Genomic DNA, 24,529 nt, shown 5'->3' on the forward strand with positions numbered 1-24,529 from the left:
CCCTCAATCCTTTCCAGCATCAAGGTCTCTTCCAGTGAGTTGTCTCTTCTTATCAGGTGGCCAAAGTATTCCAACTGTGGTGCTGGAGAAGACTCTTGAGAGTCCCTTGGACTGCAAGAAGATCAAACCAGTCAATCCTAAAGGAAATAGGTCCTGAATATTCATGAAAGGACTGAAGCTAAAGCTCCAAAATTTTGGCCACCTGATGCAAAGAAGCAAAGAATATAGAGAAATTAAACAAACAAACAAACCTGGCCTTCCCAGCTTTTACTGAAAGAGAGGTACTTGAAGATTCACTTAAGTCATTTAATCCTTGAAAGTGTTAGTTGCTCAGTTGTGTCTGACTCTTTGTGACCCCATGGACTGTAGCCTGCTAGGCTCCTCAGCCCATGGACTTCTCCAGATAAGAATACTGGGGTGGGTTGCCATGTCCTTCTCCAGGGGATCTTCCCAACCCAGGGATCAAACCTGGCTCACCTGTATTGCAGGCAGATTCTTTACTGTCTGAGCCACCAGGGAGGGCCTTAATCCGATGGTCATTAGCAAAAAAAGGATGATTTGGGGGAAAATTCCACTATGGGGTTTGGTCCTGGTAAGGTCAGGCCACAGAGTAACAGCTGATTCTTAGTATAACCACCTCTATCAGCAAGAGCTCCTCAGCATGATTAAGAGGAAGCTGTTTCACTTTCCTAAGACAAAACTAAATATGAGTATTTATGATACCTGACTTCCTGGCTATGATTTAAACCACTAAGAAATTTTCCATCTTGACATTTACTCTTCGAATCACAATTAGCTTATGGCACTGAAGGTGATGATGATGTGACCCCTTATAACACGGCTGCTTCCTGAGCAAGTTTCCAAAAGTAATAAAGGAGGTAACTCACTGTGCTGGCTTACATGGTGCATTTAACCAAAAGTTAAATTCCCTCATTGCATAATAAGACTTTCTTCAATACTTGTATTTAATTTATGTTATAGGTAATTATTTACTATCAATATTTATCTATAGATACATTGTCAGGACTCATAGTTCTAATAGTTCTGATAGCTTTCCTTCCAGTGAATTAAAGCAAATAAAATTTGGGGGCATGATTTCATCATCTCAATGTAACAGGGTTAAGGTAAGTGATTTGGAGTGTCTTTCTAGTCTAAGAGGAATTAATACTCATTGAGCAGCTATTATGACAGCATGGTACATCCTGCCTTTGAGGAATTCACTATCCTACACATTGCTGTGGCATATCTTAATATCACTATTTTCATTTTATATGTGAGAAAATGAAATACCATAGAGGTTAACATCCCTAAGCTTAGTGGTCTAAATTGTTGCAAAACTCTAATTGAGTTTTTAATCCAAATCTTCCTTACACAAAAATCTGAACACTGTTTTGGTTCTATATTGTTTCTGGGTACATCTAGTAACTCTACATTTGCAATCAAGCTTTCTAGAGTATCAAGCAGTAAAAGTACATCAAATTTTTATGTACATATATAATTTTGGTTAACATTCTAGGGACAAGTTTACCTTTTTATTTCAAGAAAATACTTATCCAGAAAATTAATCTGGATTTATTTCTGAATCCAGAAAATAAGTTTCATGTCTATGAGCCCCTGGTATTTATCTCATATTGTTACATAATACCCAATCACAGGAACAGTCTTCAGGGCAGGAAGTGAAAATTTTAATATGTAATCCTTCAATTTAAAAGGTACATATCAGTTCAATTATACAGTAAACAAATGGGCTAGGCATTATTATTTCCTTTTTGCAGTTGACAACATCAAAGATTGCTCAGCTGTGATTCAAACCTATGTCATTTGATTCAAAATTCTGAGCTTTTCCTGCCACACCCTTTGCAAGATACTTGAAAGAAAATTTCCTCCCCATATGTAAGGTAACTATCTTCACTCACTACAATTAGAAAACCTCTGTCTTGTGCATAAATCTCAAATATTTCTAACAGAACATGCATTGGCTTCTAGACAGCTCTGGGCTCTAATCTCCATTCTGCCACCTCCTGGTGCCTTGGAGAAGATAATGTCTGAGTTTCATCTTTTGCTCCCCTACACCGTGGAAGTCTCCAGCTCTAAAGGATCCAGACTCTGGAGGTCCACCTCCTGGCCACCCCAGCAGCTTCCAAGGAGTGGGAAATGGAGTGTGGATCTTTATTCCTGATGGGAACTGCCCAAATGTCCCATTTTCCAGTTTAAAGAAATTGCTCCTTTCTCTTATGCTTCCCTCAAACCTTTTCCCTCTCCCTCTTAGTTGAAGACAACTGACATAGCCTTCTCAAATGATCTTAGGTTTTCCCAAGTTTAGAAAGAGGTACTGCCTTCAATCAAGTAGTGTTTGATTGTAGTCCTGAAGGAACATTGAAGATCAGGGAATGCAGAATCCTTGGCAAGATCAGGGGAAACTATAGAATAGAAAATGCAATTTTACATCTCAATATACTATCTCATGACATATACTGTCTATAGAAATATATGTTCATATTCTTTTGTAGGGACTGTGTTAAGTATATTTGTTTATGTATGTATTGGACTACAGGAGCTTCCCAGGTGATGCTAGTGGTAAGGATCCCGCCTGCCAATGCAGGTGATGTAACAGATGAGGGTTCAATCCCTGGGTCAGGAAGATCCTCTGGAAGAGGAAATGGCAACCCATTCTAGTGGGTTGTGCCAGGCCTAGGCCTCCCACAGAATCTGATTGGAATTGACAGGCTATGGCTGTGCCTATCTCTGTACTTTACACATGTACCCCAATGTTCAAGATTTTAACAGCTTCTTGAAAAGAATAGTAATGTATACAATATCACATTGCATCTAATTCATGAGAGAATTAACCCCCAGAGCAAAATTGATGTCTGACTCTCTTTTGCAATTCCAAGCATGTAGCCCAATGCCTTGGGTCAGGTCAGTTCAGTCACCCCAGTCATATCCGACTTTTTGTGACCCCATGAACTGCAGCACACCAGTCTTTCCTGTCCATCACCCACTCTGGAGCTTGAAAAACTCATGTACATTGAGCCGGTGATGCCAATCCAACCATCCTCTCTTGTCCCCTTCTCTTCCTCCCTTCAATCTTTCCCAGCATCAGGGAAATGAGTCAGTTCTTTGTACCACATGCCAAAAGTATTGGAGTTTCAGCTTTAGCATCAGTCCTTCCAAGGAATATTCAGGATTGATTACCTTTAGGAATGACTGGTTTGATCTCCTTGCAGTCCAAGGGACTCTCAAGCGTCTTCTCCAACACCACAGTTCAAAAGCATCAATTCTTTGGTGCTCAGCTTTCTTTCTCAACTCTCACATCCATACATATCTACTAGAAAAACAATAGCTTTGACTAGATGGACCTTTGTTGGCAAAGTTAATATCTCTGCTGTTTAATATGCTGTCTAGGTTGGTCATAGATTTTATTCCAAGGAGTAAGAGTCTTCTAATTTCATAGCTGCAGTCATCATCTGCAGTGATTTTGGAGCCCCCAAAATAGACTCTGTCACTGTTTCCATTGTTTCCCCATCTATTTGCCATGAAGTGATGGCACTGGATGCCATGATTTTAGCTTTTTTTTTTTTTTTGATGACCTCCAAGATCTTCTAGAACTAACACCTCCCCAAAAGATGTCCTTTTCATCACAGGGGACTGAAATGCAAAAATAAGAAGTCAAGAGATACCTGGGGTAACAGGAAAATTTGGCCTTGGAGTACAAAACGAAGCAGGGCAAAGGCTAACAGAGTTTTGCCAAGAGAACACACTGTTCATAGCAAACACCCTCTACCAACAACACAAGAGATGACTCTACACAGGGACATCAACAAAGGGTCAATATCAAAATCAGATTGATTATATTCTTTGTAGCTGAAGATGGAGAAGCTCTACAGAGTTAGTGAAAACAAGACCGGGAGCTGACTGTGGCTCAGATCATGAACTCCTTATTGTCAAATTCATACTTAAATTGAAAAGTAGGGAAAACCACTAGACCATTCGGGTATGACCTAAATCAAATCCCAATGATTATACAGTGGAGGTACAACAGATTCAAGGGATTAGATCTGATAGACAGAGTGCCTGAAGAACTATGGATGGAGGTTTATGACATTGTAGAGGAGACAGTGGTCAAGACCATCCCCAGGAAAAAGAAATGCAACAAGGCAAAATGGTTGCCTGAGGGGGTGTTACAAATAGCTGAGAAAAGAAGAGAAGCTGAAGGAAAAGGAGAAAAAGAAACATATACCCATTTGAATGCCAAGTTCCAAAGAACAGCAAGGAGAGATAAGAAAGTCTTCCTCAGTGATTAATACAAAGAAATAGAGGAAAACAATAGAAAGGGAGAAACTAGAGACCTCTTCAGGAAAATTAGAGATACCAAGGGAATATTTCATGCAAAGATGGGCTCAATAAAAGACAGAAATGGTATGGACCTAACAGAAGCAGAAGATATTAAGAAAAGGTGGCAAGAATACATAGAAGAGCTATACAAAAAAGATCTTAATGACCCAGATAACCATGATGGTAAGATTACTCACCTAGACATTACTCCAGACATCCTGGAGTGCAAAGTCAAGAGGGCCTTAGTTAAGCGGGCATCACTACGAACAAAGCTACTGGAGGTGATGGAATTCCAGTTGAGCTATTTCAAATTCTAAAATATGATGCTGCTAAATTGCTGCACTCAATATGCCAGCAAATTTGGAAAACTCAGCAGTGGCCACAGGACTGGAAAAGGTCAGTTTTCATTCCAATCCCAAAGAAAGGCAATGCCAAAGAATGCTCAAACTACCACAAAATTGCACTCATCTCACATGCTAGCAAAGTAATGCTCAAAATTCTCCAAGTGAGGCCTCAACAGTACATGAACCAAAGACTTCCAGATGTTCAAGCTGGATTTAGGAAAGGCAGAGGAACCAGAGATCAAATTGCCAAAATCCGTTGGATCATCAAAAAAGCAAGAGAGTTCCAGAAAAACATCTACTTCTGCTTTACTGACTATGCCAAAGCCTTTGACTGTGTGAGTCACAACAAACTGTGGGAAATTCTTAAAGAGATGGGAATACCAGACCACCTTACCCACTTCCTGAGAAATCTGTATGCAAGTCTAGAAGTAACAGAATCAGACATGGAACAACAGACTGGTTCCAACTGGGAAAGGAGTATGTCAAGGCTGTATAGTATCACCCTGCTTATATAACTTATAAACGGAGTATATCATGCAAAATTCCAGGCTGGATGAAGCACCAACTGGAATCAGGATTGCTGGGAGAAATAGCAATAACTTCAGATATGCAAATGACACCACCCTTACTGCAGAAAGCAAAGAGGAACTGAAGAGCCTCTTGAAGAAAGCAAAAGAGGAGAATGAAAAATCCAAGTTAAAACTCATAATTCAAAAAACTAAAATCACACCTTGTATATCATACCTATTAAGTAAATGGAGTATGTTTTCCATATGCATTCAATTTTTTATACAAAGTTCAGGGAAATAGTTAACTAATGTGTATTTGTCCACATATACAACAGCAACATGATAATTATATTGATAATTTGGGGGAGTTCACTATGATTCCTTGGATTTAAGTAATTCAATTTTCTTAGTGACTCTGATTCCTTTTAGGATTGCCAATTGAAAGAATTCCTTCTGAAAGAAGAAACACTTTAAAAAGTGTTAACATGCAACATTTTCTAATCTTAAGAATTTTAAGAAAATCTTAAGATTTTCTATATCAAGCAAATTAGTACAAATCCAATATTCCTGGAAAATGATCAGGGACATAAACACAGGTAAAACACCAGCCCTTCACCAGAGTGAAGTCAAGGTGAGGAAAACGTGAAAAGTGATTTAAGCAAGTGTAATATTTTATGGAACTTCAGAGTAGACCTATCTCACAGAGGAAGGAAAGAGAAAACTTTGTGAATAAAATAACATTTAGACTGGACTTTGAAGAATAGATAGAATATTAAGTAGAAATAGAGGGAAATAAAAAGTATGACAAGGTAGGGGAACAAAGTGCAAGGTACATTTGGGAAATAATGTAATTTGTTTGGAAGAGTGGGAAGTGAAGCTTGGAAGTCATTTTCTAACATGGTAAGTCTTCAGTACTACAGTTGGTTTGTATTTGCTTTGGTAGATTATGTCAGTCACTGAAGGCTTTTATTCATAAAATTAATTATACACCGTTTGCATGCTATGTTCCAGTTATTTTACCATAACAATCTAGTATTTGTACCTAAGTTTTGTAACCAAAGACCTAATATCAAGATTCCATCTCCAGAACTACCAAGGAAATCCTGAGGAAAAAGAGCAAAGCTGGAGACATACCTCCCAGACTTCTGACAATTTTTACAAAGCTATAGTAATCAAAAAAGCATGGTGCTGACACAAAAACAGACATATGGATCAATGGAACAGAATAGAGAGCCTAGAAATAAACCCACATACCTATGGTCAATTCATCTTGAACAAAGGAACCAAAAATGGAGAAAAGACAGTCTCTTCGGCAAGTGGTGTTAGGAAAGTTGGACAGCCACATGTAAATCAATGAGGCTAAAACGCTCCTTAACATTATACACAAAAATAAACTCAAAATAATGCTAATCTTTAAGACAAGACATGATAAAATTCCCAGAAGAGAACATAGGTGAAACATTCGCTAACAAAAACCATGGCAATGTTTTATGTGTGTCTCCCAAGACAGTAGAAAAATTGATAAAAGCAAAAGTAAACAAGTGAGACTTACAAGCTTTTGCACAGCAAAAGAAAGCATAAAACAGAATGAAAAGACAACTTATGGACTGGGAGAAATATTTGAAAATGACGCAGTTGACAAGGACTTCATTTCCAAATTATACAAACAGATCATACAACTCAATAACAAAAAAACCAAACAACTCAATAAAAAAATGTGCAGCTCTAAATAGACATTTCCCAAAGAAGACATATAAATGGCCAATAGACGCATGAAAAGATGTTCAATGTGCTGATTATTAGAGAAATGCAAATTAAAACTACAATGAGGTATCACCTCACACTGGTCAGAATAGCCATCATTAAAACATCTACAATATACACTATATTAAACACTGGAGAGGGTATGGAGAAAAGGGAACTTTCTTACACTGTTGGTGGGAATGTAAACTAGCGCAGCCTCTATGGAAAACAGTATGGAGGTTCCTTAAAAAACTAGAAATAGAATTGCCAGATGATCTAGCAATCCTGCTCCTGGGCATAAATTCAGAGAAGATACTAAATTCAAAAGACACATGCACCTAAATGTTCATAGCAACATTATTTACAATAGCCAAGACATGGAAGCAACTTAAACGTTCATCAGCAGATGAATGCATTAAGACATGGCATATACACACAATGGAGTATTACTCAGCTATAAAAAGAACAAAATAATGCTATTTGCAACACGGATGGACCTAGAGATTATCATACTGAGTGAAGTACATCTGAAACAGAAAGACAAATACCATGTGATATCATTTATATGTGGAATTTAAAACATGATACATATGAACATTTTTAAAAAACAGAAAAAACCCACAGGCGTAGAGAACAACTTATGGTTATGAGAGGGGAAAGAGTCAGGGAGGATAAATCAGGATCTTGGAATTAGCAGATACAAACTATTATATATAAAATAGATAAACAACAAGGACCAACAGTATAGCACAGGGAATTATATTCAACACATTATAATAACTTAGAAAAGACTGTGAAAAAGAATTCACACATATATATGTATGACTGAATCACTTTGTTGGATGCCAGAAACTGACACATTGTAAATTAGCTATAATTCAATTAAAAAAAAAAAAAGGCACAAAGATTCTGTCTCTACCACTTGCTAATGGGACTACCTGAGCTAGAGACTTAGTCATGAAAGTTGCCGTAGTTTCTTAATCTATGTGGTAGAAATAATAATATCTGTCCTAATTATTCCACAGGATTATTGTGAAGATAAAATAGTCGTGTATGTTAAAGCTACTGAGGGCTCACTGAACATTAAATGCTGTTTCTTTTGCTCAGTGCTTATAAGTGTTGACTGACTCTGAAAACCAGCTGTCATTGCAATGAATTATAGTGGGGGCCTGAGTAGTTGAGAGAAATGAAAAAGAACTGGATAAAAGCTAGTGGGTTTAGTGAACAGTGTACTTCAAAAAAAAAAAAAAAAAAAGGAAAAAAGTTCTGAAGGCAGCAGAATACATTCCTCAGAGACTCCCAAACAAGCAAGCAAGTCACAGTCTGGGCATTGCCTCTTCATCAAAATCTCCTAGGGGGGTCCTGATCTCCCTCACATATCCCAAATATCACAGACCAGAGGGCTGGGAAAGAATGGTGCCAATGCATCTGGGCTGAGCCATGGTACAAGCAGCACTTATTCCCTGCAGGGCCCTTGGTTTCAACTTCCTTAGAGGAGAACTACATCTGCAAAAATCTGTAGGCCACTCTCAAGGATATGCTCATGATAGGCATCTTCCAGAGTTCCTAACAAAATATTTAGATGGAGAGCTATTACTGGCAAACAAACTAAAATGCTCAAACTAATCAGTGAATAAATGATTATAGCATGACATTCAAGTCACCAAAACTAAATGTGCAGTGGTTTATTCAAAATCTCCATTCAGTGGATATGCCCAGATTTTGCCTATGATGCCTTAAATAATATTAATCTTAGGAGAGTGAAATAAATAAAAATTTAACCATGGATATGAGACTTTTAGCAGACAACTGAGCCACAAAACACCTAACACAGAACAAGCCCTTTTATTTGTGTCATTTAGTATTTATTTGGGCTTCCCCAGTGGCACAGTGGTAAAGAATCCACCTAACAATGATGGAGATTCAAGAGACCTGGGTAAGATCCTGGGTCAGAAAGATCCTCTGGAGAAGGAAATAGCAACCCACTCGAGTATTCTTGCCTGGGAAATCCCAGGGACAGAGGAGCCTGATGGGGCTACAGTCCATGAGGTGATGAAGAGTCAGACACAGCTGAGCAACTGAGCACACACACAGTATTTATTCATTCTTTTATTCATTTACTAGGTCATCTGATAATCATTTTTAAACACCTACTGAGTTGAGGTACAAACTACGAACAAATTAAGAACTATGTAGTATCAATACAAACAAAGCTAGTGGAGGTGATGGAATTCCAGATGAATATTTCAAATCCTAAAAGATGATGCTGTGAAAGTGCTGCACTCAATATGCCAGCAAATTTGGAAAACTCAGCAGTGGCCACAGGACTGGAAAAGGTCAGTTTTCATTCCAATCCCAAAGAAAGGCAATGCCAAAGAATGTTCAAACTACTGCACAATTGCACTCATCTCACACACTAGTAAAGTAATGCTCAAAATTCTCCAGGCCAGGCTTCAACAGTATGTAAACCATGAACTTTCTGATGTTCAAGCTGGTTTTAGAAAAGGCAGAGGAACCAGAGATCAAGTTGCCGACATCTGCTGGATCATCGAAAAAGCAAGAGAATTCCAGAAAAACATCTACTTCTTCTTTATTGACTATGCCAAAGCCTTTGACTGTGTGGATCACAACAAACTGTGGGAAATTCTTAAAGAGATGGGAACACCAGACCACCTGACCTGCCTCCTGAGAAATCTGTATGTAGGTCAGGAAGCAACAGTTAGAACTGGGCATGGAACAACAGACTGGTTCCAAATAGGAAAAGGAGTACGTCAAGGCTGTATATTGTCACCCTGCTTATTTAACTTCTATTCAGAGTACATCATGAAAAATGCTAGGCTGGAGGAAGCACAAGCTGGAATCAAGATTGCCAAGAGAAATATCAATAACCTCAGATATTCAGATGACACCACCCTTATGGCAGAAAGTGAAGAACTAAACAGCCTCTTGATGAAAGTGAAGGAGGACAGTGAAAAAGCTGGCTTAAAACTCAACATTCAGAAAACTAAGATCATGGCATCTGGTCCCATCACTTCATGGCAAATAGATGGGGAAACAATGGAACTAGTGACAGACTTTATTTTGGGGGGCTCCAAAATCACTGCAGGTGGTGACTGCAGCCATGAAATTAAAAGACACTTGCCCCTTGGAAGAAAAGTTACGACCAACCTAGATAGCATATTAAAAAGCAGAGACATTACTTTGCCAACAAAGGTCCGTCTAGTCAGAGCTATGGTTTTTCCAGTAGTCATGTATGGATGTGAGAGTTGGACCATAAAGAAAGCTGAGTGCTGAAGAATTGATGCTTTTGAACTGTGGTGTTGGAGAAGACTCTTGAGAGTCCCTTGGACTGCAAGGAGATCCAACTGGTCCATCCTAAAGGAAATCAGTCCTGAATAGTCACTGGAAGGACTGATGTTAAAGCTGATGTTAACTCCAATATTTTGGGCACCTGATGCAAAGAACTGACTCGTTTGAAAAGACCCTGATTCTGGGAAAGATCGAAGGCAGGAGGAGAAGGGGACGACAGAGGATGAGAAGGTTGGATGGCATCACCGACTCAATGGACATGAGTCTGGGTGAACTCCAGGAGTTGGTGATGGACAGGGAGGCCTGGCGTGCTGCAGTGCATGGGGTCGGAAAGAGTCGGACATAACTGAGTGACTCAACTGAACTGAACTGAGTTGAGGTAGTAATTATAAGCTGCAATTTTATTAATTTTGTTAAAGGAAATAAGGGTTTTTGAGTGGCAGCTTTAAGGGGAATATTGTTTCAGCCCTGAGGGACAATGGTGGCATGGAGACATTATTGAAGACATGACATTACATTAGACAGCCCAGCATCTCAGAATATTCTCTCTCTTTAGGAAGACAAAGTTTCTCCAACCAGAGGGTGTGTATCATGTAGGTTGACAAGAGCACCATGTAGACTGCTAGGAAGTGGACTGGAGTTCCACAGACACACGTCAGTAAGTGACTTAGGGCTGTTGTATCAATTATTTCTACCTGGAGGGTAACCACGAGGCCAGAAGGACCAGAGATGTAAAGTGTCTGAGTGTCTGGCACACAGCGGTTATCCATAAAGCCACTACAAGCGCTTGAAGGGAGAATATATAGGGTGGGAGAAATCTTTCCCTCCTGTTACTCCCGAAACAAAACAGCATTACATATTTCAGGTTTCAGGCTAAAGGCCATTTCAAGACTTGTAGGGCCAAAAAAAGAAAAGAAAAAAAACAACTGACACTCAAATTTGAATTATAAAATTAAAAAGGCTGAATTTCCAAGCATAAGTAATGTGAAGCACAATTGAAATTCCAAGATTGACTTTACTATGGAAAAATACAAACACATTTGAGTCTTTCCACAGAGCAGCCAGAGTGGACATAATTGGCCTGTTTTGAAACTGGAGTCATTTGACACAGCCACACCTCTGCAAGCCCTCTTGTGGCTGTCATTCTCCCAGGGGAAAAAGGATAGCAGGATAATTTTCACAAATTTTTACACCCAAAAAGGGATTATGGGGGAAGAAGAAGCTCCCAGAGAAAAAAATACTTGGATGTGAAGAGCAATACAATTTTAACACGTTTTGAGTTTCTTAGAAATTATGCTGAGTTTCTCAGAAACATTGCTAGAATTTTGGTTGGATTTAATCACCAGATCTTTGTTCTAGATTTTTGCGTTCTATTTTTCACTCACAAATAAATAACTCACTAGCATGAGCCCGGAAGTTACATGTTCTGGAACAAATACCTAACTGGAAATTTCAAAATTCAAGACCATGTGAATCTTGGAGGTTTGTTGCTTAAGCAAAACTTACATAAAATTCTTCGCTAATCTAACAAGAAATGTAACAAAAAGCTGTTTTAGGTATCCAGTTTCCATTCCACTTCAAGATGCCTGAAATTATAACAAAACACTTAGAGCTTTTAAGTCATGACTCTGGATTCAGACCAAGAGAAAGTTTAAGTGCAGGATCTGTCTTTTCTTTCTTCTCACCTCTGTCCTTCTGCAGAGGTGTGACCTCAGGCCTGAAGGCAACTACTCAGCCTTTTAGTTTGCAATTGAAAAACCAGAGTCCTAGACTAGATTGATGGTTTTTGAGCTTCACTGCACTGGATACTCACTGTTTCCTAGAAACTGGGGGCTTTGCTAAAGAAAGTGGGTATGGGGGCAAAGTGGAAGTGATGTGGGTGGGACTTCCGGCCCGTTTTGCCTTTCATTAGAGCACTTCTGTTAACATCCAGTTCACAAATTAGTCTTCCCAAAAATATTTCGTTTGGGACTTCTCTGGAGGTCCAGTGGTTAAGAATGTGCCTTGCAACTCAAGAGACGCTGATTCGATTCCTTTCAGGGATCTAAGATCTCAGATGCCACGGGCAACTAAACCCACACACCACAACTAGAGAGAAACCCACATGCCTCAGTGAAGACCCGACACAGCCAAATGAATACATTTTACAAAGAAAGAGATTTTGTTTAAGTGAAGTGAAAGTCACTCAGTCGTGTCCGACTCTGTGACCCCATAGACTGTACAGTCCATAGGATTCTCCAGGCCAGAATACTGGAGGGGGCAGCCTTTCCCTTCTCCAAGGGATCTTCCCAACCCAGGGATTGAACCCAGCTCTCCCGCATTGCAGGCAGAGTCTTTACCAGCTGAGCGGTCAGGGAAGCCAGATTTTGTTTAAAGCGATTTACAAAGTTTGACAACTTCTAGATCATAGGATGGAGACTGTTGCCGGATTGAACAGCTTGTGAGACTCTTCCAGTGTGACGCTTCTATAATTCCTTGCCCCGTCCCAGATGGTTACAACGCTGCTCTCTTGAGTCAACCTAGTGACCCCCGTTCCCCAGGCCCTGGCAGAGTCGGGGACAACGTCACACTGACCAGACTCCCTAATGGCCAAGGTGTGTGCCTGCTGCCTGCTGCCTGGACACGCAGCCTCACAGGAAGGGCCCCTTCCAGCACGTCTTTGCCTGCGCTGGAGCGCCTCTGTTGAGGCTGTCCTCACCCTCCGTACCGTGCTGTGAGGAGGAGAGGAGGTCATCCCCGTGAGGGCGCCTTCCAATCCCTCTCACCGCTGCTAACTCACAGGTTCCTTCCCTTGGCAGAGGGACTTGTGGTTAAATGATTAGAGGGGAAACAAGCTCTTTCAAATCAATTCAACAAATCCTGAAGCAAGATTTACGCATGAGATGTGTTTCTTAGCATGACAAGGAAAGCAAATTGGTACAGTGAGAAAAGTCCTGAGAAAGCATCCCCTGGTGGGGATGGCAGGTGACCCCATCAAGCGCTCACGTGGAACACACACCAGTATTTCTCAACTTTACACTGTATTTCTTTCAAGGAAGAGGGGTGGGGCTCTGAGGAAAGGAAGCTGCAGATTCAGGCCAGCTTGCCTCACCAGGGGTGTAACGGATAGTATTATGGCCCCAAGACACTTCTGTGGAACATGATTAATGAATCTACGTTTTTCATTATATAGCCAGTTATTTATTTTAATTTGCACACAGAAATAACAACCCATTAAGCTATGATTTTATGGATATGACAGACTATACTGAGGCAAAACTTTTAGAGGAAATTTAAAGAAAAGTACAAAAATAATATAAGAGGTGTCACTAATATTTGGCAAAACTTATGATGGAGGTAGAAGGATTAATGGAGATCAGAAAACTTAGGGCTAGACCAGGTAAAGATACTCTCCTGTCCCAGTATTTCTGGTAAAGCTCATCTGTGAAACTGTGTACAGGCTTCTCTTAAAGTCATGTTAAGGTGTCCCATGCTTGCTTGTTTGTTTGTATTTTTTGAAATGTGTTTCTTTTAAAAATGTTTATTTACTTTTTAATTCTGTTGCATCAGGTCTTAGCTGTGGTGTGCAGGTGAAATCTTTTGTTGTCATTTGGGAAGGCCCCCTGGAGAAGGGCATGGCAACCCACTCCAGTATTCTTGCCTGGAGAATCCCAAGGACAGAGGAGGCTGGTGGGCTACAGCATATGGTCCCATAGCATCAGACATGACTGAATGACGAATCCTTTCACTTTAGGGACTCTAGCATGGCACACGGGCTTAGTTGTTCCAAGGCCTGTGGGATCTTGCCTTCCCCGCCCCCCTCCCGCCACCAAAGACTAAGCCTGTGTCCCTGCATTGTAAGGCAGATTCCTAACCACTGGGCCACTAGGGAAGGCCCTGTTTCTTTATTAATTACCCTCATCCCACCATGATTGGTGCACAGAAGATGTTAAATAAGGTCTTTGAAGTGGATGAATACATAAATACTTGAATGAGTAAATAAAGAAGAAATAATTGCTTTCTATCCCCAAGGAGCAGACATGTGCTCACACTGAGGAGAATGAGGATGATTAAAAATAAGATCTCAGACTCACACTTGATCATCTGCTAGCTTCTGGCTCACCCGATGGGCCTGACAGTTTTCAGAGAAGGATTCCACTCATCCCGTGATCCTGCTGGGCAGTGTCTACACCCGGGAGGGAGTTACCACATACCCCACCTATGGATGCGGGTCTTCTCAGGCCAGATTCTCAAATTCTGGGCCTGAATGAAGATGAAGGGAAACTATGGTGCTATGAAATAGTATACAAGGCAGTTTAGCAAAGATGGAAAGAAACCCCTCTGAACCCAGAAGAAAAAGCGAATGTTAATTCATGTCCGATTCTTTGTGACCCCATGGACTGTAGCCTGCCTGGCTCCTTTGTACATGGGATTCTCCAAGCAGGAATGCTGGAGTGGGTAGCCATTCTCTTCTCCAAGGAATCTTCATGACCCAGAGATGGAATCTGGGTCTCCTGCATCACAGGCAGATTCTTTACCATCTAGGCCACTAGGGAACCCAGGAGAGCCACCCACAAATGAGTGCCTGTCTGTGCATGTGCTGAGCAGCTGTAGGGCATATATGTCAGCAGTTTTGCCCTTTGCTTGGAAACCAAGGTGTGTGTGTGTACCCAGAGCACTTTATAACCAGCAGAATCAAGTAGCAAAGCCTGCTATTTATTTATTTTTTTAAGTCCGTGGAGTACTCTGTGATCTGTGTATATAAGAAGGTCTCTCTCAAACAGGATAGAAATGAATTGGAGAAAACAATTGTTTACGTGGTGGATATGTCTCCTTTGCCCACGTCCTGTTTGATAGTAATGAAGATTGCAACACAAAACGACCCCAGATATTCTGCTTGGAGTCACCATTTGTGACGATTGCTCATAGCTAATCAAAGGATGTTATGAAATATGAGTCAGACAGCCACTAGCTTCCTGGAAGTTCCAGAACCTGTATATAAAGAGGGAGTTTCCTAGTTGAGACACTGGAGCAGCAGAGAGGTAGGAGCTATCAGATTCCTTAAGCTGAGAAGGAAGACAGAGACCAGCATGCCCAGACTGCCTCTGCTGCTGCTGCTACTCTGGGGTGCAGGGTCCCACGGCTTCCCAGCAGCGACTTCAGAACAAGATGTGGAGACAGTGCAGGTAAACGCTGAACTTCACGTGCCTAAGATGCAAAAGCCTTATTTGTGTTTTTCCACAATATAACAGAATAGTATCAGTATGCAGTTCTGGTGGTGATTTAGTAACTAATTCGTGTCCAACTCTTTGTGACCCCATGGACTGGAGACCACTAGGCTCCTCTGTCCATGGGCTTCCCCCAGTGAGCATACTGACATGGGTTGCCATTCTCTTCCCCAGGGGATATTCCTGACCCAGGAATGGAACCCAGGTCTCCTGCATTGTGGGCAGATTCCTGCATTGCAGCTGGATTCTTCACTGTCTGAGCTATGAGCGAAGCCCCCAGTAATGGTATAATAGAGTTTATTTAAGGATGGATTTCCTACAAAGAGAGATTTTTGCCAGAAAGGGTATTCTCCCCCCAGATGTATCTAGCTGTGCATAGACTCTCATTTTCCAGTTAAAAGTGATAGGGAACTAAAGAAATAATATACAAATATGTCTCTATAAAATTGTAATTCTGACTTCATAGTAAATAGTGGTAGGAAGAGTTCTACTCCAAAATAAGTTTCCACCAACAATAAGGATAATAAGGACCATGCAACCTAAGTAGAACCTTTAAAAGTAGTTCTTTGTGTCAGGTATGACAGTATAAACTATCAGTATTTAGTAAAATTGGAGGGTTTCCCATTCAGTGTTTTGATAATTTTCTCTTTCATCAGAAATACCTGGAAAATTACTACAACCTGAACGGTGATGGGAAGAAAGTTGAAAGGCAGAGAAATGGTGGCCTCATAACTGAAAAGCTAAAGCAAATGCAAAAATTCTTTGGGCTGAGAGTGACTGGGAAACCAGATGCTGAAACCCTGAATGTGATGAAGCAGCCCAGATGTGGGGTGCCCGATGTGGCTCAGTTTGTTCTTACTCCAGGAAATCCTCGTTGGGAGAACACAAACTTGACCTACAGGTAATCGGATTGAGCACCAGAGTGGGAATGCTGTTTCCCATCAGAGCCATGAGAAATGAAATCTGATGCGTCTGTGTTTTATTTCACTTGAAGGATTGAGAATTACACCCCAGACCTGTCAAGAGCAGATGTGGACCAAGCCATTGAGAAAGCCTTTCAACTCTGGAGCAATGTCACACCCTTGACCTTCACCAAGGTCTCTGAGGGTCAAGCGGACATAATGATATCCTTTGTCAGGGGAGGTAAGCTCTTTTTGTAGCACGAAAGTATTCTTACCTTAACTTCCCCTTGCCCTTGAATCTCTTCAGCTTTGTAGATAGATTTCCTTGTTTAAAAAAGAATGTTGATTTTACAGACTTAAGGAAACAAGATCTCATTTGCTACAAATCTGTTGGCCTCTTAGCAAAGTTAATGCTTACTCTCCTAGGTTAAACTAAGTAAGAATCTAGAGAAACATCTGATGAATTCTGTTTCTTACAGATCATCGTGACAATTCTCCCTTTGACGGACCTGGTGGAAACCTTGCTCATGCTTTTCAACCAGGAGCAAATATCGGAGGAGACGCTCATTTTGATGATGATGAAAGGTGGACCAACAGTTTCCAAGGTAAGTCAGCTTGTCTTGCCTCTCTCAACCCTCCCCCCTCCTCCCACCTTCCCAGTTCATTGTAATATTGGTTGATTTAACTGAAAGAATGCGTTAATAGAAATAGGTACTTTGCTGCTACCACTTAGAAAATTAACAACACATTTAGAAAATATAAGAGAATTACTTCTGTTAGTAAGACCATCTTACTGGTTACAAATGGGCTACTCTGAAATTTCTATTGAGACAGTGTTGAAAATATTAATATTTTCCTTGTGGGCATCTACACAGAATCCTTTTTTACTGGAAACACACCAAAGTGTAACAATCTTATTAAGATATCTAGAAATTAAGGGAGGAGATACTATATATTTTTTCTAAAATTTCCAGCATTAAGCATCTATCAGTCTATAAATAGGAAAAAAAATGTGTTTATAGAAGAATATTGCTTCTCAGTGAAATAATATATGCCATATAACCACTGACAAGATTGACTAATCTGTGCTAGAGCCTTGGTTGGCTGAATTTGCTTTTAATTGTAATCATAGAACTCAAGTTTTAACTAATCTCTTCACTGGTTTCCCAGATAGCTCAGTGGTAAAGAACCCGCCTGCCAAATACAGGAGACTTGGGTTCAATCCTTGGGTCACAGAGATCCCTGGAGAAGGAAATGGCAAGTCACTCCAGTATTCTTGCCTGGGAAATCCCATGGACAGGGAAGCCTAGCCAGCTGCAGTCCATGGGGACGCAAAGAGTCAGACATGCCTGAGCATGTAATCTCTTCACTATTAATGAATGCATCCTTCTCACCTTTCAGAAAAAAATAATTATATATTTCAAAAAGCTACAGATAAAATAAGAACGTTAATCCTTGTACAGTTGTAGATTACTTCTTAATTAAATGTCTCAAAACTGAAAACATTTCAAATAATTGAAAATGGGTTTATTGTCCCTTTTAGATTATAACTTGTATCGGGTGGCAGCTCATGAATTTGGGCATTCCCTTGGACTTTCTCATTCTACTGACATTGGGGCTCTGATGTACCCCAGTTACATCTTCAGTGGTGATGTTCAGCTTTCTCAGGATGACATTGATGGGATCCAGGCCATCTATGGTGGGTATAAAGAAAACCAGTATGGACAAGGGGTCCTTAAAACATCCATTGCCTTATCTTTTAAGAAGCTTTCATTGGTTATGTAGTTTTCCAAAGCCAGACAGAACTAACTTCAGATCTCTTGTTCCTTTAGGACGTTCCCAAAATCCTACTCAGCCAGTCGGCCCACAAACCCCAGAAGTGTGTGATAGCAAGCTAACTTTTGATGCTATAACTACAATTCGGGGAGAAGTGATGTTCTTCAAAGACCGGTAAGACAACAGTTCTTCTTTGCATTTTGTATTTGTGATAATAATAGGACTCACTATTATGGGGCTATATGGGCTACTACTATGCTTCACATATTATTTATTACATTTGTTTATATAAATAATTATAGTTATAATTAAGTATAAACAATAGCTTGCTCTTACACAACATAATGAATTTTTAACAACTTTTTTCCCAGTATGTATTCTGTCACTTGATTCTCAGAAAAATTACCACTGAAGTAGCAAATCAGTAAATATAATTCCATTTTACAGATCAGCAAAGTAAAGCAGAGAGAAAGAAAGAGATATCCTCAGGGTACCGAGTTCATTGGCAGCAGAGCAGTAATCAGTCTTCTGACCTCTGCTTCAGGCCTCTTCCCATTTTTGTCACTCTTTGGGATGGTTAAGTACATCAGAATTTTGTTAGGAGAAATTGGTCCTTTTCACAGCACTATCATGCTGATGAGGGTTGTGTAGACCCCTTTTAAGTATCATCTTGGAAGAGACAGTCGTTCCAAAGCCTGTGGTCATAACAAGTCTCTGTGCCCCCATCCCTGGGAGGGGGCAAAGAGGGGTAGGCACAGGGAGAACCCCCAGAAGCTCATGAGGTCCTGGCCCCAGGGGGTGGGGAATGGATGGTCACAGTGAGTTTTCATCCTCAGAGGAGGGTCCCAGAGCTCCCTAGGCAGCATGAGACCTCGAGAAGTCTAGGGTCCCCTTCCGTGCAAGGAGTAGGGCTGCTCTGCATACAGTTCTGACTCTTAAAGGACCAGGAAAAGAGTAACAGTCTTCCAAACGGCACAGCCCAGCACGCATAGAAAGTAGGGGTGCTTTAGAAGGCTTCTCCTCGCTCTCCTCTTGGAGTGCTGTTCTACTGAGTCACGGTCATAGCTACCCCAGAAGGCAGGCTAGAGTCAGCTCCTCCTGCTTCCCAGCCTGTGCTTTACCATCTCGAGTTTAAGAGATAAGAATGGATATATGCAGGGGGTGGCTCAGTGCTGGCGAGTGCTAGGAAAGATACCGCTTTCAAAAAAAAGCTCTCAGTACAGCAGGACTTCTCATCAAAGCAAGTACTTGAGGGATGACCCCAAAGAACAAGGCTGAGTCTAGTCTGCAAGACCTGAGAGGACCCTGAGGTCATTTGGATGTCACCAAGTCGTGGAGACATGGACGGCAGGAAACAGTGACAGTGACTAGCCTGCCCCAGGTCTCACAGGCAGGCAGAGGCCACTGGATCAAGAAGGCCAGAGTCAGCCCTGCGGATCTACATGACAGCTGATGCTTTGTCTTTACCGCAGTCCCTGGGGACCGTAAAGTCAACTTTGTCATTAACAAATAATAGGCAGAGTCGGACACGACTGAAGTTACTCAGCACACGTGGGACTGCAGAACCAGCTCTGTGAACTGCCGGTCACAGGAGCACACGGGGAATGGCTAAGGTTCAAACTACCCTTTGCCTCCTATCAGTTGCATGGCCTTGCACACCTCTCTCTGCCCCCGTTGACCTCAATTTCTCATCTGTGAGATGGAAGTAATCTCTTACAGGATTTCTGTGAGGTAGGGCATTAAGTAGATAGGGTGTGTACAAAATGCAGAATGCTAGTGTTGGGTTCTAGCCAGTGCCATTGGAGAATTTTGCAAGCTGGGTGTTAAACAGCAGTATTAAAAGTGTAATTATATTAATTTAAAATTATATTTAAACCAAAGGTACTAAAAATAATTATAACTCATCCCTTTGGTGTGTGTGTGTGTGTGTGTGTGTGTGTGTGTGTGCATGTGTGTTAACACTCAGTCATATCCAACTCTGTGACCCTCTGGACTATAGCCCTAGCCTGCCAGGCTCCTCTGTGCATGGAATTCTCCAGGCAAGAATACTAGAGTGGGTAGCCATTCCTTTCTCCAGGGGATCTTTCCAGCCTAGGGATCAAACTCAGGTCTCCTCTGTTGCAGATAGATTCTTTACCGTCTGAGCCACCAGGGAAGGCCCCATCCCTTTGCATCCCTTTGCAATTATCTTGCTATGTTTTTCTATTTATTTATATTCCTGAGATGGCTTATGCCTACATGGGGGGAATACTATACAGCGAGGTACCACTTCAAATCTCTTGAAATCTGCAGTGGCTGGAGTATTTCCACCAAGAAAGTAAGCAAAGGTTATAGACCAGAACTCCTCTCTACCTCCACTTTGGAGAGCTACATGTTAAACACTAACCCACAAGCCACCAGTGCCAGCCATAGAAGGGCCTGGATGACACCAGAACTTGCTATGTATTTGATCAAAATCTTTTTTTTTTTTTTTTTAAATTAGGTTCTACATGCGCACAAATCCCTTCTACGCAGAAGTTGAGCTCAATTTCATTTCTGTTTTCTGGCCACATCTCCCAAATGGACTTCATGCTGCTTATGAGGTTGCCGCCAGGGATGAGGTCCGGTTTTTCAAAGGTAATACTTTCAATTTTTTGTTGTTCTTTAGTCACTAAGTCATGTCTAACTCTTTTGCGACCCCATAGATTGTAGTCTGCCAGGCTCCTCTGTCCAATTAGCTTTCAGTTTTTACCAGTTGGGGCTTCCCTGGTGGCTCAGAGGGTAAAGCGTTTGCCTGCAATGCGGGAGACCCAAGTTTGATCCCTGGGTGGGAAGATCCCCTGGAGAAGCGAATGGCAGCCCACTCCAGTATTCTTGCCTGGAAAATCCGGTGGACAGAGGAGCCTGGTGGGCTACAGTCCACGAGGTCACAGAGTCGGACACAACTGAGTGACTTCAGTTTCACTTTTACCAATTAAGTTTTCTGCTGCTTTGGGCTCATATGTGAGATTACTACCGACTTTCTTTCCATGGACTTTGACAAACTGAGCAGTCATACCATATCAGTGGGAGTCTATCACCTTAGCTAAGAATTGCAGAGTGCATTTCTAAGGGAAAAAAATTTGAGACACAGATTTCCTGGCTTGTTTGTGAATCTGGACTTATGAAGGGATTTTCTGTGCAAACTATGTATTTTAAATCCTCTCCACCTCTCTGGGGTGTCCAGGAATAAAACTGAGAGGAACATTGGAGTTGCTTGGTTTCCTAGAGCCTGTTTCCACAAGTTGCTTTCCTGAAAGGAGAAGCTGCCTCACGACAGCCAGATAGGGGTGTTGCAGCCTTGCCATTAGAGTATGCCTCGCAGACCAGCTGCGCTGACGCTATCCCAGGTCTGTGAGAATCACAGAATCTCACTTAGCATAAGGCCCACAAAGTCCATCATGTTATCAGGTCCTACTCCAGACCTTCTTGAATGTTCCCAAGATTCCCAGGCAATTCATATGTACATTAAAGTCTGAAAGGTCCTTTATTACCATGAATTGAAGGAGGCAAACTTTTTGATTCTATCAGAATAAAACCCCAATCCAATGATCAGCTCCTTACTTTGACAACACTATGCCAAATAACAGTTTTTATGCAAACATATGTTTGGCATAGTATAGACAAACATTAAGACACCTGACTCAGTAATACTCTCAAGAACTGAAAACAATTCAGATGGGCAATAAACTTTGAAATGGGCTTTCTAGCTCTTTTATAATGAAAATAAATAGGATTTTAGATACACAAAGTTTCAAACTGCCCCCCACCCCCGCCACCGAGGGATAAATAAGATTTGTGCAATAAGAACAATGCTAGCTTCAAGATGTAAGACCAGTTTTATTTGACTTGGGGTTTACTAAGTATTGGAGCAGGAAAAGGCTACCCTCTCCAGTATTCTGACATGGAGAATTCCACGGACTCTATAGTCCATGGGGTCACAAAAAGTCAGACACGACTGAGCAACTTTCACTTCACTTACTGAGTGAAACGTGCAGAATCTGGACACAGCCTAAATTTCAGGATTTGGAACCGTCTTCTAGTTAGATGTAATGATTTCTACCCAGGGTCGCAAGTCATTACAGACTGTGAGTCATTACAACCCTCTGGCCTTTAGGATACCTTGGGGTGAACTTCTGCAGCCTGTGGGCAACCTGGAGAAGCAAAGATTTCTATCCCTGGGGTGGCATGATGAACTCTTTAGTTGTTTGAACTTTGGAAAGAGGTCCCCAGCTCCATAAACCAGTCATTTCCAAAGTTCGCTACAGATTAGAATCATCCAGGAAAAAAAAAAACCTTAAATATACTAATTTAATTGGTCTGGAGTAGGATATCAGCATCAGTATTTAGAAAAAACACAAAAATCTCCCTAAATGATTCTGATGTGCAGCGGGGACACTGCCCTCGCACGTGAGAGCAAGCATGTAGCTGGAGATCTGCTTCCTGTCTGCTGGTGCCCTGTGGCAAGAGTTTTCATCCCGGTTTCTTGATTGGCAGGTAACAAGTACTGGGCTGTTAGGGGGCAGAATGTGCTCCGCGGATACCCTAGGGACATCTACAGATCCTTTGGCTTTCCAAGAACGGTGAAGAGCATCGATGCTGCTGTTTCTGAGGAAGATACTGGGAAAACATACTTCTTTGTTGCCAACAAATGCTGGAGGTAAAGACTGGGTACAGAACATGGGAGGATACCTGTTGTTTCTATGTAGAAGTTACTAGATTGAATCATTTAAGACATGAGTCTCATATTGCCTTGGCTGGCTGCCTTTGCTGTGAATGGCAGTAGCTTGTCTAGCTGCAAAGTCTATTGACCAGTAATGATCATATCTGTCCTAGATATCCAGGAAGAACGTGAGCCTGAATTGAGAAAGATAATGTGAAGAGAAGGGCATTCATCTTCATAGAACTGCTGCAGCCACCAGGAACTTATCTTTCACTGCATTCAACATTAATTTGGCACCCACTGGAGAAATTAGAATTAGGTGTTATAATTCAGAGGGACCTTTTAAATTTTCTAGTCCACCCAGCATCCTACTCACCTCATCTCACCTCCTATTTTATACATAATCTGTGAAAAAGTTTTTATTACGTTCTTGCTGATGAATTCCTTATATCTTTAACAAATAGTTCTGACATTCCAATTATTTTTTGACCAGGTATGATGAATATAAACAGTCCATGGATGCAGGTTATCCCAAAATGATAGCAGAAGACTTTCCTGGAATTGGCAACAAAGTTGATGCTGTTTTCCAGAAAGGCGGTAAGTGAGTTTATATACTCCTCTATTTTGTTGCCACAGAATATCATCAGTATTGTTATTTAGAACAGAAAATACCAAAAATATTTATTCTTACAAATGACTTGGATTTTTTTAATAATTCAGGTTAAACCTAGAAATCATTTGTATAATATAATGTCTCCTTTGTTTTACTTTTAGGATTTTTCTACTTCTTCCATGGAACAAGGCAATACAAATTTGATCCCAAAACTAAGAGAATTTTGACTCTTCTAAAAGCTAATAGCTGGTTCAACTGCAGAAAAAATTGACCAATGTTTACAAGGTTAAAGAGAAAAATATGTTTTACAAGGGAAAGTGTTTCCTAAAGAGCCATGTGTTGTGTTAGTCGCTCAGTCGTGTCCTACTCTTTGTGACCCCATGGACTGTAGCCCACCAGGCTCCTTTGTCCATGGGATTCTCCAGGCAAGAATACTGGAGTGGGCTGCCATTTCCTTCTCCATGAAGAGCCATATATCTAAATAAAATAAAGTTATTAAGTATAATCTTATTTTAAAGTATAATCTCATTTATACCTCATTCAGCATTTTTTTATGATTTAGAATGTAATTTTTATATACTACTGTAATTTAGTTCCACAAATGAGGACTAACTATGGTCAGGTTTATAGCTTATGGATTTATATGGGCCAGTTTTACAATGAGAGAAACTCTTCTGGAAAATATAAGACGCTGACATTGATAGTGGAAAACACTCTCAGTGATGTCTTCTCTCAAGAGAGAAAGAGACAAGATATGAGCCTTCACCAGAAGAAAAACAATTCAAGAACGTATGAGCAACCACTACTACCATCCTGGTATGCAAGGGACAACTTTGTTATAAAGTGCTTTACGTCTGAAATAAAGCCATCCTTGTCTACTATTTCTTAAACTTTCTACTATGTTGGTTATGTTATTATTTCTGATTTTAAGGTCACACAGAGATTTTCAAATTTGAAATAATTTCAAATTTGAAATATTGCAACTATGCAATATATTCGTGTGTGAAATGAGAATAGATGAAAAGCTCAGATATTCTCCATTCTCATGGAATTTACATCATACAGAAGCGGGGAGACTCTATTTTCCATGCCCTTATAAGGGTTCCAAAA

General features: G+C 40.8%; 1 protein-coding gene across 1 annotated transcript; it reads left to right on the forward strand.

The window, feature by feature from the left end:
• The first annotated feature begins 15,274 nt into the window (after positions 1–15,274).
• On the forward strand, positions 15,275–24,296 carry MMP1 (matrix metallopeptidase 1). The gene is made up of 10 exons (XM_040257841.1): positions 15,275–15,405; positions 16,104–16,348; positions 16,442–16,590; positions 16,829–16,954; positions 17,893–18,048; positions 18,182–18,299; positions 20,608–20,741; positions 22,641–22,803; positions 23,300–23,403; positions 23,581–24,296. The coding sequence occupies exons 1-10, from the start codon at positions 15,310–15,312 to the stop codon at positions 23,688–23,690; spliced, it is 1,401 nt and encodes a 466-aa protein (XP_040113775.1). The 5' UTR covers positions 15,275–15,309; the 3' UTR covers positions 23,691–24,296.
• The last annotated feature ends 233 nt before the right edge of the window (positions 24,297–24,529 follow it).

The sequence above is a fragment of the Oryx dammah genome, unplaced genomic scaffold, assembly GCF_014754425.2.
Source record: "Oryx dammah isolate SB20612 unplaced genomic scaffold, SCBI_Odam_1.1 HiC_scaffold_17, whole genome shotgun sequence".
Classification (NCBI taxonomy): Eukaryota; Metazoa; Chordata; class Mammalia; order Artiodactyla; family Bovidae; genus Oryx; species Oryx dammah.

Excerpts from the sequence above, each read along its gene's own strand:
- MMP1 (XM_040257841.1), top strand. The coding sequence starts at position 15,310 with ATGCCCAGACTGCCTCTGCTGCTGCTGCTACTCTGGGGTGCAGGGTCC. Across the intron at positions 16,591-16,828 it reads GATATCCTTTGTCAGGGGAG|ATCATCGTGACAATTCTCCC; the intron begins GTAAGCTCTTTT and ends TGTTTCTTACAG. Across the intron at positions 23,404-23,580 it reads TGCTGTTTTCCAGAAAGGCG|GATTTTTCTACTTCTTCCAT; the intron begins GTAAGTGAGTTT and ends TTTTACTTTTAG.